The sequence below is a fragment of the Thunnus albacares genome, chromosome 2, assembly GCF_914725855.1.
Source record: "Thunnus albacares chromosome 2, fThuAlb1.1, whole genome shotgun sequence".
NCBI classification, from domain to species: domain Eukaryota; kingdom Metazoa; phylum Chordata; class Actinopteri; order Scombriformes; family Scombridae; genus Thunnus; species Thunnus albacares.
The window spans coordinates 25742298-25758709 of NC_058107.1; the positions used below are offsets into that span (position 1 = coordinate 25742298).

At 40.2% G+C, this 16412-nt stretch overlaps 2 protein-coding genes across 3 annotated transcripts; one reads left to right on the forward strand and one right to left on the reverse strand.

Annotated features, from left to right (window-relative positions):
- Positions 1-233: 233 nt before the first annotated feature.
- LOC122998231 (isotocin-neurophysin IT 1-like) lies at positions 234-2332 on the reverse strand. The gene is made up of 4 exons (XM_044375003.1): positions 2139-2332; positions 1903-2024; positions 1253-1457; positions 234-600 (listed from the first exon to the last, which is right to left on the reverse strand). The coding sequence occupies exons 2-4, from the start codon at positions 2020-2022 to the stop codon at positions 455-457; spliced, it is 471 nt and encodes a 156-aa protein (XP_044230938.1). The 5' UTR covers positions 2023-2024; positions 2139-2332; the 3' UTR covers positions 234-454.
- Positions 2333-4319: 1987 nt separating this feature from the next.
- Positions 4320-13700, forward strand: znf366 (zinc finger protein 366). 2 transcript variants are annotated; one of them, XM_044374969.1, is made up of 7 exons: positions 4320-4534; positions 6379-7416; positions 7522-7689; positions 7948-8098; positions 8789-8980; positions 12018-12192; positions 12280-13700. In XM_044374969.1, exons 2-7 carry the CDS (start codon positions 6386-6388, stop codon positions 12933-12935), a joined length of 2373 nt encoding a protein of 790 aa, XP_044230904.1. In that variant the 5' UTR covers positions 4320-4534; positions 6379-6385; the 3' UTR covers positions 12936-13700. The 2 variants fall into 2 exon arrangements, with proteins under 2 accessions (XP_044230904.1, XP_044230913.1); XM_044374978.1 differs by lacking the exon at positions 8789-8980.
- The last annotated feature ends 2712 nt before the right edge of the window (positions 13701-16412 follow it).

Genomic DNA, 16412 nt, shown 5'->3' on the forward strand with positions numbered 1-16412 from the left:
CGAAACACAGCGCCATGTGAGGACCCCTTGGATTCACACAGGAGTCTGTTATAGGATTATGCAAAACTGAATGAGCGATAAAGACGGCTGTGGCGTTTGTACTTTTGGTGATAGTGGAGTATAGTAATACAGCAGCATGATAAGATTTATGCTGACTGGTTATACTGCACAATTTCCGATTAGGTCATGGTGTAAGATAATAAAAACCCCAACATTTTATACTCTCTCAAAACTTTATTTCAACATGCAGATATCTGGATGACCACTGTCAGTATTCATCCCTATTTTCATACATAAAAATATCCCGACAAAGGCACTCTACAGAAGTACTCCAGAGGAAAGGGCAAAATCAGAGTAATGACAAAGAAATACAACGATATGAACTAGAACTACAAGTCCCGATCTGTCCCTACAGCTGGAGAGCCTCCGGTGAGGTCTTGGTGTCGGGAGCAGCTCATTGGTGAATTCGATGAGGAGAAGAGTGGCCAGCAAGATGCAGGAACCTGAGGATGATGTCACCAGGGTCGCTGCTGTCAAATTGACTGGCTTGATCATCTCCCTCCTCTTCGATGAGGCAGGTTTGGTCTGTGGTGCAGCTTTCTGTGACATGGTTTTGGAAGAACAGGAGGAGTTAATGTTTCTCTGTTGTTACAGCCGTGGCACTTTACAATACATGTAATAACTGCATGTTGTTATCAGATTCTGTGTGACCTGGGACCATGAACCTTGTCAGAACAAGAGGGCAGATGAGTTCACTAATTGTAAATACGGTGTGTAACCTATTTAAGCTTACATTTTCAAACATATGCAGCCCTAACAAGAATCAAGTGTCTAATTCTGGTAGCAATAATAAAGTATATAATGGAAAAGTAACACCAAGGGTTGTAGTGAGGTGCTGATCACTGGAAGTAGACTTGAGAGTAGGAAAAAAGTGTTGCACACTTTGGCTGCATATGCACTCCATAGGCCTTGTTGTTGTTGACCTTGAAGAAGGCCTGAGGACCGAAACATTGTAAAAATAAAAGAAATGCATATAGAGTCAGAGTGTGCAACACTTTTTTCCTACTCTCAAGCAATAACAAAGTAACATATTGCAGTTGGGATCACAACCAACATTTTTTTTTCCTAAAAGTAGTATTTTTTACCCCATTTAGTTAAAACATATGATAGAAAAGAAAGACATTAGAAAACCATATAATTCAATCCTATATGATACTTGAAGATAGAAATGAGTCTTTGAAGACAGTCTGACCTGCATCACAGCAGAGTCCTGAAGCAGCACAACGTCCGCCCTCAGATCCGCAGGGTCTACCTCCTGCCTGGCAGGGGGTGAGCAGGTAGTTCTCCTCTACGCAGTGAGCTGTTTCTGGGGAGCCCAGCAGGCAGCCAAGGCCCTCCCCGCAGCAGATACTGGGGCCGAAGCAGCGGCCCCTGTCCCCGGGGCCACAGGACATGCACTGGAGGAGAGAAATTGATTATTCTTGGTGTTATTTAGAATATAATGGCACTACAATTTAGCATTAAGTATCTTAGAAAGAATCTATTCATCTTTGATATGTCTTTAAGGTTTCTGTAAGTGAACTTCTGAATGTGTATTTCCCTCTTTTATGTCTGTGCATGACAGTTTTGATGCTTGTCATGTTGTGTAGTGTCGTCAATTTTATTAAAACAGCCCAAAATCACACATCACAAATGTGTCTGTACAACATATGACACCCTCTATCCTTAAACCTTTGATCCTTAGACTCTCACAGTCCTATTTTTTTCTGACTGGCAACAACTCCCAAGGGAAAAAAAAACCTTTAAATCCAGCAAAGATTTCCCAGTTTGCTGATACTACTTGTCTGAGCTTAATATCTCACCAAAGAATTCGAAAGTTAAAGATTGATAAAGGCAGCTCACCTTGCGCAGTGGGGCATCCGTGATGGACCTCTTCCCACCGATGGGACAGTTAGAGATGTAGCACGCTGAACATACAGACAGCAGAAAAAGTAGGCACACGGACACAGCAGCTCCAGTCATCTCTGCGGAGAGAGTGAAAGATAGATGGACAGGAGGAGAACAAGGAAAACAGTTTAGAACCATGGACCACAAAATCTAAGCCAGACAGATATCCACAAAGCAAAAAATGTACTCACTTGTTGCTTAATCGCTCGATGAACAAAAGAATTCAAGTGTTTCAGATGCTCCCAGATGGTTGACCAGTTCTCTATCCTTGCATGGTGCCACCGACTTGTCTTATATACTTTCACGGCTGCTTTTGAGAGTGACACAGAAACCCAAAAGCCACTTAGAGATCCTTAATGAGTCTGTCATAGTTACTGTCACCTTCAGTGACGAAGCTGACCACTGGGCAGGCCCGGGTCAAAGGGCTGGGCAGTTGTGTGGCCTGGTTTGCTTCATGCCATTGAGAATGATTAGAGAAGGACTCGTGTTGCGTGACCGTGCATGTTGGAGATGGTAGAAAGTCAGGAGAGGTCAAGAAGAGGATGGGGAGATTATTCAGTCTTGAAATTATTCAAAGCATGAATGGACGTGAGGGTAGTACAACTTTGATATCCCTTTATTTTAAAAAAGCTGATAGTCTGACCCTTCACAATATCGCTGCATAATTAGTCTCTATACCAAATTTGTGAACCACAGCTCTATTTTTTATTCATAAATACTTCATCAGAAATTAACAAATGGGTGATCAGCCCTTAATTAAGCTTTCAGAGAGCAGAGAGAGTGTATTCTTTAGGTTTTACACTTTGTTTGTGGAGAAAAAACATTCACAAACATACTATATTATAGTCTGATGTTACAGAAAACAGGAGAACATAACAGCTGTCATGATTTTAATGAATTTCATTGAATGGGAAGAACATTGTTTAATCGTTATTTTTTAATTTCTATGAACAAAAATATGTATCAGCTGCACAAAAAAGGTAAAAAGTTGAAATAATACCATTTTTGTATATTCTGTAGAAAGGTATAAAGGTCATGAGAAGAAGTCCAACTCTGAACCTCGGCCTGCTGAGCCACCATGATAGCTTGGCAACACTGTACTCGATTAGCGGATGTTGGTACACAAACTGAAAGATGATGAAAACACACTCACACCGACACACACACACACCTACTAATTCCCCATTTTATATATAAAATCCTTAATCCCTCACAGGAATTGAAGCACACATTGTCCAGGTCTTAGGTTAATTGGTCTCATGAGCTAATTAACACAGCTAATGATCGGCCACAACCAGCAGAAGACAGTTTCACTGTTTCAATGATATGAGCTCAATTACTGCAGCCCCCTCCTGATCTATAACTGCCACCTCATCCCAATTAAAAACACAGTTCATAACGTCTGTGTTCGCTAACTTCAGTGCCAAAAGGGCAGAGCAGGATATTGAGACATAGATTGTTATTAGTTTATTTATATTTATCACTCACAGAAAGATTACAGAACATAACTTCAGTCAGTTTGTGAAGATAAATCTGACAGTTATCATATTTAACAGCTGTCATAAAGTGCTGTAAACTGGAGTGGAGTGTGACAAATATCCTCTTGACAGTAGGCCGCTCTTGCCTCCTAGTGGCTGTGTTGACACATTTCATCAGTTTATCTAGTAATATTTTGTCTATGATTGTTTTCATCTGTCGAGCACATGCAGGAGGTGGACGAAATAACAGGAACATTTTACAATATTGTGCAATCCAATATAACAAAATGACAAACAAGGCATCAAAAATTACCATTTAGAAAAAAGAGAAATACAGCTGTTCTCTCTTTTCTTTAGATAGAAACAAAAACTGAACATTAAACACTTCACAGAGGTTGTATTTGCAGCGACTTTACTGCTGGATTGCATTATATTAAACATATCTTATATTTATATCATATATTTTATTGTGCACTCTGTACAGCAAACAACTGACCATGAATTTTATCTGTTGGAACTTAAAAGACATAATCTTTACACTAACTCCACCTAAAAATGTAAGAGTTTTTATTCATTTCAAATATAAAACTGATCTTTCTTAACATGTATTTCTTTAAGAATCTGGATAAAGAGAAAGGGATGACTGGTTTTCACAGAGTGTGATCATCATCATCCATCATTGCATGTCACTTCACAGCTGTTAAACATTCAAACTGCATTGTTTTCTTGTGAAACATCAAATCTTGCCTCACCGCGCTCCTCCAAAAGCTGTACAAATCCCTATTTCATAGAGAAATGGAGATGTCTATCTAGTGTTTCCTTATTTTTCTGCAGGAAGGCACTAGGCTTGTTGACTTCCTCTCCCCTCCCTTCCTTCCTTCTCTCCGAAGGTACTCATCTGAAAAATGAGAACAAAGTGATTGTTCCTGTTCTCTTTCTTAAGTCACTTCAAATGCTATCCGTGGACGGGCGGCTCATTGTCAGGAGAGTTGCACTGCGAGCAGGAGGGAGAGAACGCAGGTACAGGTACAACAGCAGCAGCTGCAGCAGCATTTCAGACAGCACAGAGCCACAGCATCACAGAAAACACACTCTGCTACACTCAGCTGGTAAGTTCCACACACAGACTTGGCTTCAGCCTCACACAAACACACACTTTCATGGTACTGACTGGCATATGGGTGAGGAGGGGCTTCGGTTTTAATGGATTGTTTGGAATGCATGGTGTTGCAAAGTATAGGCTGGGGTCTTTGCACAGTGCACCTTCCTCATAAATCATGGAAGAGGTGAAGAGGATAATAGAAGAGGAAAAATCTAGGAGAGCATTCAAAGCAGGCTGTGAAGGCAATGTGAAAAATGCAGCTGAAATTGTTAAAAAATGTTGATAAGTGGGAGAATAACATGCGAATCTTAACATATACTTCATGGCATTAAATGTGTGCATTCTACATACAGTACAGTTCATGTTTTATGTAGATGACTAATATGCATCAAAGCACTTGCATCCTTTTGACATCTATTTTCATTATTTATTGATATGGACAAGTATTGCCGGTTCTTAGAAAGTGTTTCACCACTTGTGAGTTTTCATTTTGTCAGAAATGAAATGACAAAAATGTGAATTTGTGACATCTCAATTTATCTGTAATCTCCTGTAGTTTTGCTGAATTCATCTTCATCGCATCATCATCCTTAACTATCATCGTGAACATGCTGTCTTGTTCTCATCATCTTTTCAACATGACTTGATGCAATATATTATAGTGTCTGCATGTTTATGGCATGAATGATTTGTTGATTAATCGATTAGTCGAACTATCAGCAACCATTGTGACAACTGATTAATTGTTCAAGTCATTCTTCAAGCAGAAATATATATTCTCTAGATCCAGCTTCTAAATCGTGGGGTTTTGACACTTTTCTTGTGTTTTATGCAATAATAATCTGAATATCTTCAGATTCTGGCCTGTTGTTCGGACAAAACAAGACAATTAACTACACCCTCTTCATATTTTTCACAGTGTCCTGAAATTTCTAGATCAAATGATTAATCAATTAATTGAGGAAATGATCCACAGATTCATCAACAATGAAAATTGTTAAATTATTGCACCTCATATGGTAATATGTGTATTTTATGTGTACAATAATATAGTTTTTGAATGGACCTCAGGAAGAATAGTTGCTGCAGCTGCAACCAACAGGGATCCAAGTAACAGACAATGACGTTGAACTTGTGGTCATGCGACAGGGGATTGATATGGATCATCAGTTTGCGATTGATAAGCGATGAACTATATACAGGAATAGAATAGATATGTTCATTTCTAAGCACTATTTTGAATGTCATGCAGAAGTAAGACAGTTCCTCTCTGTGTATCACAATCTTTTAATCCCTGACTATCATCTACACTAAAACATGCACGTAGAAACTGCAGTGGAGGTGTTATTAATAGCTCTGTAACATCTTAACATCACAGTTTTGTGCTTATCGGTTACTTAGTAAAACCATATGCACTGTACTGTACATGCAGATATAGATTAAAACAGCACGTAGTGTTATCAGTGGAGGAGAAAAGAGGAAGTTCTCCCTGACTATAAACGCAAAAAAAAAAAAAAAAGATGAACAGAGCAGAGAAAAAGGGATGGAGAAGCGAAAAGTGTGCGGGAGGTAGAGGTGAACATTTCACAGATAACTTCCTAATTTCAGGAGAGGAGGAGATCTGTGAGAAAGGAAGAAGTGAAAGGTTTCAGGTTGAACACTGAAAGGTGTGGGTGTCGGCACACTGTACGTTTGTCCACCGCCATTCTTTCCTGAGGAATCTTCAGAGAGACAGTTTCATGTCATAAATAGACACCAGACAGTCATTTGATGTACTTTTGTCAGTTTTTTTCTATAAATGGCATGTAAAATAATGACATTTCAACCACTTATCTTGTTCCTTTTCTGCAGAGAGAAGATGGAAACAGATACAGTAAATTTTTCACCAGCAAGAAGTCCTCCTGTCAGAGATAGAGCAAGAGAGCTAAGGCAACCATCTCAGCATGGTTTCTACCTAAGCCCACCTCCGCTCTATATTAAGCCCCCAAAATTCTCCTCTGCCAGATACCCAAGCATATCACCCACCAGAGACACCTACAGTGCATTAGGCCCACCTGCTTTCTTTCCCATGCTTGGCCCCAGTTATACGCAAAAGGAAGGATCCCAAAAACGTAAAAGAACTCCTTTCAAAATGGACGCAAAGGGATGCGAGTCTCCAGAAAGAGGAGCAGAGGAAGAGGAGGAAAGCAGCAGGAAGAAGACGGTGGACCTCTCTCATATTCCCTTCTCCCTCCCATCTCGCCCTATTCCTTCCCCATCTCCGAAGACCATCCCTGGCATGATCGAGTTAAACAGACTGCAGCTGCATCACAGATCACCTGGTCTGAATCTACCTGTGCAGGTGAAACAAGAGCCTCTCAGTCCTTCCCCTGTTTGGCCTCCTTCTCCTCTTCTCCTCCACCCTCCGTACTTCCCCCCTCTCCACCATAGCCTCCTACCATACCCCTTCTTCATGCCTGGGCCCGTCATGCACCTCTCCCCTGGGCCTTTCTACCCCAAAGAGGACCTCCGACCCAGTCACCGCAGCCGTGACGGACCTCCTCGAGGCGGGATGACCAGCGCTGAGAAGCTGGGTCTTAACGTCCATGTTGATGACAGCTACTACGTGGATGTGGGAGGTGACCAAAAGCGATGGAAGTGTCGCATGTGCGAGAAGTCCTACACCTCCAAGTACAACCTGGTCACGCATATCCTGGGGCACAGCGGCATCAAGCCACATGGGTGCCACCTGTGTGGAAAGCTGTTTAAGCAGCTGAGCCACTTGCACACACACCTGCTCACCCACCAGGGCATGCGTCCTCACAAGTGCCAGGTGTGCCACAAGGCCTTCACCCAAACCAGCCACCTGAAGAGACACATGATGCAACACAGTGACGTGAAGCCATACAGGTAGATGTTTTGTAGCAGGGTTTTTGTGTTTTTTTGTGCTTTTTACTGACAAACATTCTCCTTTTAACCTAATTTCTCTCAAATATACTTCCTCTGCCCCACCAGCTGCAGCGTGTGTGGCCGAGGCTTCGCTTACCCCAGTGAGCTCCGCGCTCATGAGTTGAAGCATGAGAAAGGCCAGGAGAACGTATGTGTAGAGTGTGGTCTGGACTTTCCCACGCTGGCCCAGCTGAAGAGGCACCTGACTGCCCATCGTGGCCCCACCTTGTACAGGTGAGCACAAAAACATGTCTGCTGAAACATTGTAATGATTGTGTTGTTAAAGAAATACTTCGACATTCTGGGAAATAGCCTTGTTTGCTTTCTTGCTGAAAGTTAGCTGAGAAAATACCACTGTCAACCTGAAAGTGGGATCAATCTTCTCATCTAACTCTCGGTACGAACGAAAATAAGCAAAATGTTGAACTACTGCTTTAAAATTTCAGTTCCCTATTTGGCTTCACAAAGAGGTAATACCTATTGTTCCTGCAGGTGTGCAGAGTGCCAGAAGACTTTCCAGTACCCGAGTCAACTTCAGAACCACATGATGAAACACAAAGACATCAGACCGTACATCTGCAGCGAGTGTGGGATGGAGTTCATCCAGTCACACCACCTGAAACAGCACACTCTCACCCACAAAGTAGGTTTAACTAGGAGGACGAAGAGAAAAGAGTCAGCATTTTTTATCAGTGGTGCTTTGACAGGGGTTGGAAGAAAAAAGCTGCATTTTTGACTTCTGACAGAATTATCAATTTTGCTGTCATATTATGACATTTCCATTATTCCTTGTTTAGATTTTGGATAGTGAGGATGGCTGACAGAGTTTGGACACTTGCTGAACAGGTTGTTTTGGCAGCTGTCTCAAAGCAATTTCCGCTTCAACTCGGGCTCGTGAAGCAATTTTTAACCCCTTAACATCCAGTTATCCCCTTTTACATCCCCTGAAGTACCTTTAAGTTAGGAAAACTACTGCACACTGTGTATATATGTTATAGTTTTATATACTATATGAGCTGTGCCAACTTCTCACTGAAGATATATGATTTTTAGACTGACATATTTTAAACCTCCTTTGAGACTCCACATTTTTATGGCCGCACCATTTTATGAAATTTAACTATTCTGGATATCTTGTGCATCATTTTATACTTCCCAAAAATTCATATTGACATATTTGGGTTTTTTTTAAACTTAAGGATCTCCACAAGAATTAAAAATAAAGATCATTGGCATTTAATTGGTTAAACTAACTATAATCTTAAGCAGCAGACAGACTCGTCTTTTGACCACATTTCTTACAGCGCCAGTGTCACATTCTCTCGTTCTTCAGGGGGTGAAGGAGCACAAGTGTCGCATCTGTGGTCGTGAGTTCACCCTGTTGGCCAACATGAAGCGCCATGTCCTCATCCACACCAACATACGGGCCTACCAATGCCACATGTGTTTCAAGAGCTTCGTCCAAAAGCAGACTCTCAAGGCTCACATGATCGTCCACTCTGACATCAAGCCTTATAAATGCAAGGTTGGTCAAACTTAACATGTCAGATGTTTGGCCTTCAATTACGCTTAAGCTCACATGTTAAATGCATAGGTCCACATTTTATGAAATACGCTTATTTCTTGCTGAGAGTTAGATGAGAACAACACCTCTTTCGTGTCTATGTGCTGGACATGCAGCTACAGCCAGGAGTCAGTTAGCTTAGCTTAGCATAAAGACCGGAAACAGAGGGAGCTGGTCAGCTAGCCTGGTTCTGTCCAAAGGTAACATCTGTCTACCAGTGTCCCAAAAGCTCACTAAGAACCAAATTATATCTTGTTTGTTTAATCCAAACATATGAAAACTTTAAGGTTTTACGGTTAGCCTATGTGGCAGATTTTGTTACCTTTGGACAAAGCCAGGCTAACTGTTTCCCCCTGTTTCCAGTCTTTGTGCTAAGCTAAGCTAACTGGCTGCTAGCTGTAGTTTCATATAGACATAGACAGTATTAATGTTCCTGTCTACTGTGGGAGAAAACCTTCAGCTGGGCCAGATGTCTTCAGGTCTTCACCACACTGCTCAATTTCTCATAAAAGAAAACACATCAAGTTTGATAGTATCAAGTTTGAGTTTGATATAGAAATAGGTTTACTGTAAATTCAAACGGAGTACATGTAAACTGAGCTGGTCCATGGAGCAACTGAAAAAATATCATTAAAGCACATTAATTTATACTGACTTGTACTCCTCCTGTTGTAGAGTCAAACATTAACCCACTCCCATCGCTGTACCTCTTGTGACCTTACACATTTACCTATCTCGTGTCCTTGGGTACTTTCCACCACGATTAGCTGTTTTCCATCAAGACATCATTATCTCTTCTGTTAGAGAGTTGTCTTGCCTATCCATACTTCATGCAAATATAATTGGTGTCCCAACCTTGACCACACCACCATCCTGCTCTCCCTTACTCCATTCTCACACTCTGTACTTCTCCATTTCATGCAGGAACTAATGTATGTCTATGCCAATATCTTTATGGGAGTAGACATCAAATACATGCTTGTATCACCCAGTTTCATACACTATTGTATTCTGAGGCACATCTAACATCACAAAAAATAAATGATTAACCTTGACTGTTTGTCCATTCAGTAAGACTGAAAGACTGGAATAGTAGAATAATGATTTTGCAAATTATATGAAATGACCGATTCATTTCCAAAATAAATAATTATACAACTTGAACAGTACTACATTATATTGTCCCAACACTACCTCTTGGCAAGAAAGTCAATAAGTGTAGTTTCCAAAATGCCAAATTATTCCTTTAATGTTCAGTCATTGTACTGTACTGTGTTTGGATAAAAGCATCCTCAGCGCTCCAGATGTTCCCTTTATTGTACGCTAATTTAACCGATGCTTACGTACTGATAATCACGGCCAGGAACCAAACCTTCAAAACTTAGTGGTAGCTGCTATAAAAGGATCTCCCCACATTTCTGGACTGTCTGTTTTGACCTTGGTGGTTAGAAGAAGGACTGAGACGATGACCAGATAGCAGAGAGGCTTTTGGCAGTGGGAGCCTCCTTGTTCATAGGAAGGATATCGCCGCACAAACTGCCTCTCTAACAATGGCCCCCAGCCTCCCCGGAGAACAAGGCCCGCAAATAGATTTCATCTCGCTTTCTCTGCTGCTGGAGGGAGCTTCCTGTTTTCTCACGGTCCTCTTGGACAGTTTACAGTCCCTCTCTCCTCCTGAAGGAAAGGACCACCCTAATAAAAAAGAATGCAAAGGAAGGACAGCGCAGGAGTTGCCCTTCCCTGTTCTCCTCCTGGCCCTGTCTAGATGTTGCTTCCTCTCTCTATGTCTTTCTCTCTCTGTTTTTCTTGCGTGTGTGTCGGTAAGAGGGAGAGAGAGAGGGAGGAAGACAGAGAGGAAAAAAGGAAAACAAGGATAGTGGGAGGGAGGTCGGGTGTATCTGAATGTGAATGCCTGCACATTCATTCATGATTACGTGTTGGGCTATGGCTCGGCATTCTGTTAAAATTAGTCATCTGACAAAGGAAATTTGGCAGAGAAAGAAAAATAATAGATGGGTGATGTTGACCCATTGTTTTTGTATCCTCAAATAGAGTTTACTACAGCCAGTGGTGTAAAGTAATTAAGTACATTTACTTGAACTTTGGTTGAGTATTACTGATTTCTGCTACTTTTCACCTTCAATTCAGGGGGAAAGTTTGTAGTTTTTACTCCACTACATTAGAGGTGCAACAATTAATCAATTAGAGGATTGTCTTTAGATGTTCTCTAGTTGTCTGTGTCGTAAACTGAACTACACTCACCTTGGGCTTTGAGAGATATTGATTGACATTTTTCACCCTCCTCTCATTATCGGATTAATTGATAATGAAAAGAATCGTTAGTTGCATCCCTAAACTACATTTATCTAACAGCCATAGTTTGCAGTTACTTTGCAGATTAAGATTTACACATAAAACATGTCATCACCCTTTAAAATATAATAATTTGTTAAACTGCCAGCAGTATAAAAGTCGAGAAAATCTTGGCCAAATACAAATATAAAATGCAGCTTCAATGTTAATGTACCACTAATAAAATACAATAATGTAATAAAAATAATGTACTAAAATGAACACTTTTACTTTTGATACTTGATGTACTTTTTGTAGATACTACTTCTACTTTAGATTACGTTAGCTTAGCTTAGCATAAAGATTTGAAAGGGGGAAACAGCTGGACTGGCTCTGTCAAAAGGTAATAAATCGGTCTACCAGAACCTCTAAAGCTTTATCCATGGTGTGGAATGACTTTATGTGTCATTTGTTTATTCTATACAAAAAACAAAGTGTGCAAGCATCAGTTAGCTATTTTATGGGGGGTTAAGTGCTGGACTATTTCCTGGCTGAGACCAGGAAGTTATTGGTCCCAGCTGAATTGTGAGGAATTTTATATCAACCATTCAGAATACATAGCAGATACGTACATATCTGTGAATTCATTCAATTTCCTATTTGGCTATTGATAACTTACGTGGCTATCCAACTCTTTGTCTTTCAGCTTTGTGGGAAGGAGTTCAACAGGATGCATAACTTAATGGGCCATATGCATCTCCACTCGGACAGCAAACCCTTCAAATGCCTTTACTGCCCCAGCAAGTTCACACTGAAGGGAAACCTCACCAGACACATGAAGGTTAAACACGGTGTCATGGACAGAGGGCTGGATGAAAGATGTAAGGATGCACATACTTGTAGATGATATATATGCACTTTTACATGCAAAAAACACCTGATGTAATTGCCTATTTCTGTCATTTCAGTGTTTAGGCAAAGGGGGCGATTCTGCCTGTCCACTCCTATGGGCCTCCTCACCCACTTCAGCCAAGAGGAGCCTTTTGATCTTTCCCAGAAGCCTCCAGGCCTTCGCCTCTCCCAGTCCGATGGCGAGAGCGTCCCCGGAAGCTCATGTCAGGAGGAGGATGAGGAGAGTTTGTACAGGAGGAGCCAGTACAGCCCTGAGGTGGACCAACATGAGCCAGCAGGCGAGGACCAGTACCTCCCTGAGCTGGAGGAGAGAGGGGAGGGGGAGAAACAGAAACAGATGTACCAGCGTAGTTTAGATGACCAGACATATGAAAGGGAGTCAGCAGAAGAAGGACACTCGTTAGATCACACAGGTGACCAGGTTCACCTCTTACAGTCAGAAGACACACCTGAGACAGCCTATGAATCTGACTTAGAGCTAGGTGACCGCCACGAGACAAGCCGTAGACAGTCATACGACTCTTATGACTCTGATTCAGAACTGGAAGATCAGATTCATCACCATGAGCCAGAAGAAGAACCAGAGGAAAGCATGCAGCAGCTGGATGGATTTTGTGAGCCAGACATCGATGTGGCAGGCAGGAAGCAGAGCAGATTTGAGACAAGTGAATTCATGGAAGCTACAGGTCCACAGGATGAGGGAGAAGAATGAGAAAAAACAAAAGGAAAACTGAGAAGAAGAGGCAGGTTTTGGAGAATGTTAATGGAGAGAAAAGTGGAGAGGGCTTGAAGGAGGAAGTGTGTAGGTCTCATACAGCGATCTGGAGGAAAATGTTTGTGAGGGATGTAATATAGCAGCTTATTGCAACAAAGGGAACATGCACATATCACATTTATTAATAGAGCAAAAAATAAAATTGTAAGTATCTGAAATAAAAAGCTGTGAAGAAAACTGCATGTACATATCATATTTTTATTGACAGACATATCACTGACAGAACATTCATGTGGATTTATGAGTGATGAGTTAAAATATCGGAGTTTTGAAAAATATTATTTCTTTTTTTTTAATGAATAATTTTGTAACGTTAACCCGAATATGCAATTTTCCTTTAAGTATGTGTGATATTAAAATCAATCATTCTGAATTTCTGAAAACATTGTGTCAATAGTTCAATTTTGATTTTTTTGTTTTGTTTATTTGTGCGACATTGTACTCAAAGTAAACATCTTCTTTGTTCTTTGTTGGGTAGAATAATGTAGTTTTGATCAAAATGGAGAAGCTCGAGTCACTTAAATCTTTGAGTGTATTTGTGAAATAAACTGTGATTTTACATTTTGTCTAATGTTTAGATAGATGTTTTTTACCTGTGACTTTGTTAGGGGTTGGCAGTGTCTTTCCTGTATGGCAATGATGGTCAACTGAATATGATTCTGCAAAATAAATAATAAATAAAAGCTTAAATGCATGAACCTGTGCAATGAACCTGCAGTTTGTGTTTTTACCATACCCCTATGACTGAAAGAATACAAGCCAAGATATTAAATCTCATTCCTCACTGTCACTGTGACACACTTTACCAAGCCAGAGATGATTGCCGTGAGTTTCAAAAAGCTTGCCTTTCTCCTCCTGCTTCTCATTCAAAGCAGAGGAAGAGGAAGAGAAAACACCTCTCCCCTTCTCTCTTTTAGGTTGCGATCAAACAGCAGTGACGGACACAGTGGGTGTCCCAGACAAAGGCTTCATATGTCTGTATGACTCAGAATAAAAGCATTGTTTCTGCTCATTGCAGAAGCCCCGCTGAAAAGAGAAATACTAGTGGAATGAAACACTGCCGAAAACTGTTTTTTATTACAAAGTAGAGGATGATACATTATCATACATGCATACATGCATCATGTGGGATATCTCACACATATCTTGTCACTCTATGCAGTAATTAAGTAATTAAAATATACTTTACTGTGTTTTACTGTGTTTCAATCCACATTGTGATATAACATTCAGCGTCATTGTGCCAGTTCAGGTAAACCAGTGTCATTTCTTGTCAGATGAAATGCAGAACAGCAGCTTCTCTTTTTCTACCAGTGACGACCACCGCGTCCTAAAGGGCGAAACTGCAAACAGTTTGAGGAAGTTCTCACATCCTCCTCTCCTTTCCTTTCCTCACCTACACGTTTCAATCCCAACCGCTGGCTTGAGAGAGAGGAACCGCAGAGCGTGGATACGCTGTATGTATCGCCTCTGTCAGTAATCTAGGACCAGCTTCACTTAGTGGTGTCACGTTGTCTAATCTCTGAAGAGCAGCATGTAGAACTGATCCCAGCTCAGAGGCCCTGCTGTATGATAGATGCTGTTTCATAATTCTGTCACTCCTTTGTGCTTTTAATGAACTGAAACTTGAGATAGCATGAGACTCCGAAGATCACCCACACATGCAGGAGAACAGGTAAATACTTCTCTGATGGGAAAATGTACCCTGTGGTAAGAAACGATGCTATTTATAAACATGATAAGATGACAAGATACTGGCTCATCATGTGATGGGAAGGATTTTAGGCGTTGTACAAATATGATTTGAATCATCGAAACTTTGTTATTCACACTCGCAAGAAGCTTTAAAGTACAATGTTTGCTATACAGTAATAATATCAGTTGATGCAATGGTTGACCTTAAACAGCAATATGTAGCTGTACATTTTAATTATCTCATAAATGTTCTCTCTTACCAGTCAATGATGATTTACCCTTTACAACATGCTGAAACAGTTAGTTGATTAATCAATCACTCGATCGACAGAACATTAATGGACAACAATTCCTATCACAGATTAATCTTTCAGTCATTTGTCAAACAAAAATGCCAAATATTTGTCTGTTCCAGCTTCTTAAATGTCAGGGATTTTCTCCTTTTCTCTGTTTTATATAATTACAGATTGAGTATCTTTGGGATTTTAACTGTTGTCCAGACAAAATATGCAACTTAAAGAATTCACCTTGAAATTGCGATGGACATTTGATCACTTCTTTTTCTTTTTTTTTGTAGACCAAATTATTTATCTAGTCAACAAATTATTAATCCACAGATTGATCAGTGAGCAAAGTATTAATTGCAGCCATACACACTTACTTATCTACAGACCTGATCCTTGTTACTTTCTGTGGACTATAAGGCTTCAGTATCAGTGATAAAGATTCCTCAACAAAAATCTCCTTTTATTTAACAATCAAGAGGTATGATCAGGGGTTATGGCACTATTTCTTCAGTGTTAAATAAGGTCCATGTCGAATTGTATATTACAGGGTGGTGCCCATCCTGTTTCATTCCCTCTGAAATGTACAGTATTATGTGAACTGGCAATTTACTGTAGTGCACTTTTTGACATCAGTGTTGCCCTCCAGAATAATAAGCTACAAAATGAAAACAGAAATGCTTTCCTCCTTGCACTCTATTTGCTCCTTTATCTCAAAGACTTCACCTTCTTCATTATTCAAACATTTTCCAGATATGTTCTTGATTCTGTGAGAGAAATCTCCCAGAGTCGTATTTTCTAATGCACAGACTGTCTCTTATTTAAACAGACAATCATTTAAGTTTAATCTTCCCAAACATCTTACAAACAGAGGTCATCTTTTAATAAGATGAAGGCCCTAAGTTATGGAACATTTTTTCTTCTTTAATCTTCTTTAAAGTCCAATACAAACATCTAAAAAAAACCTTTTAACTTCTGCTTTATCATTTTGCTCTGTATTTTATGTCATAATCTATATATATATCTTTGACATTGTGAATATTAGTGCATATTTTTTAGGTAGAGGTCATGAAAAAGCCCTTTAATTTCTATGTCATTTGATTTTAATGCAAATAAATGAAAATCAAACCAATACGTTAACCAGCAACTGTTGCTGGTCTTATTCGATTGATTGGATAAGATGTTATATTTCACACAGAAACATTATTTCTAAAGCACAACAACATATTCATTCATTTTGTAGACATGTGCTATCCATCTGCTGATATACTAAATAATATGCTGTGTCATCCTGTGTAAACAGATTTCTTACAATGCAGTTTTTGTGTCTGTCTCTCTCATCTATTCAGACAACAATCTCCTACTGTATGTGATGCTGCTGTTGTGAAGTAAAATGGAAGCAGACAGGGGAAGCCTGTAATGGAGATAGTGAAAA

What these genes read in the sequence shown, in the direction of transcription:
- znf366 (XM_044374969.1), top strand. Translation starts at nt 6,386, where the DNA reads ATGGAAACAGATACAGTAAATTTTTCACCAGCAAGAAGTCCTCCTGTC. An exon ending in AGTGACGTGAAGCCATACAG is followed by an intron (nt 7,417 to 7,521) that starts GTAGATGTTTTG and finishes CTGCCCCACCAG; the next exon opens with CTGCAGCGTGTGTGGCCGAG. An exon ending in AGCACACTCTCACCCACAAA is followed by an intron (nt 8,099 to 8,788) that starts GTAGGTTTAACT and finishes CTCGTTCTTCAG; the next exon opens with GGGGTGAAGGAGCACAAGTG.
- LOC122998231 (XM_044375003.1), bottom strand. Translation starts at nt 2,022, where the DNA reads ATGACTGGAGCTGCTGTGTCCGTGTGCCTACTTTTTCTGCTGTCTGTA. An exon ending in CGGATGCCCCACTGCGCAAG is followed by an intron (nt 1,458 to 1,902) that starts GTGAGCTGCCTT and finishes TCTCTCCTCCAG; the next exon opens with TGCATGTCCTGTGGCCCCGG. An exon ending in AGGACTCTGCTGTGATGCAG is followed by an intron (nt 601 to 1,252) that starts GTCAGACTGTCT and finishes ACCATGTCACAG; the next exon opens with AAAGCTGCACCACAGACCAA.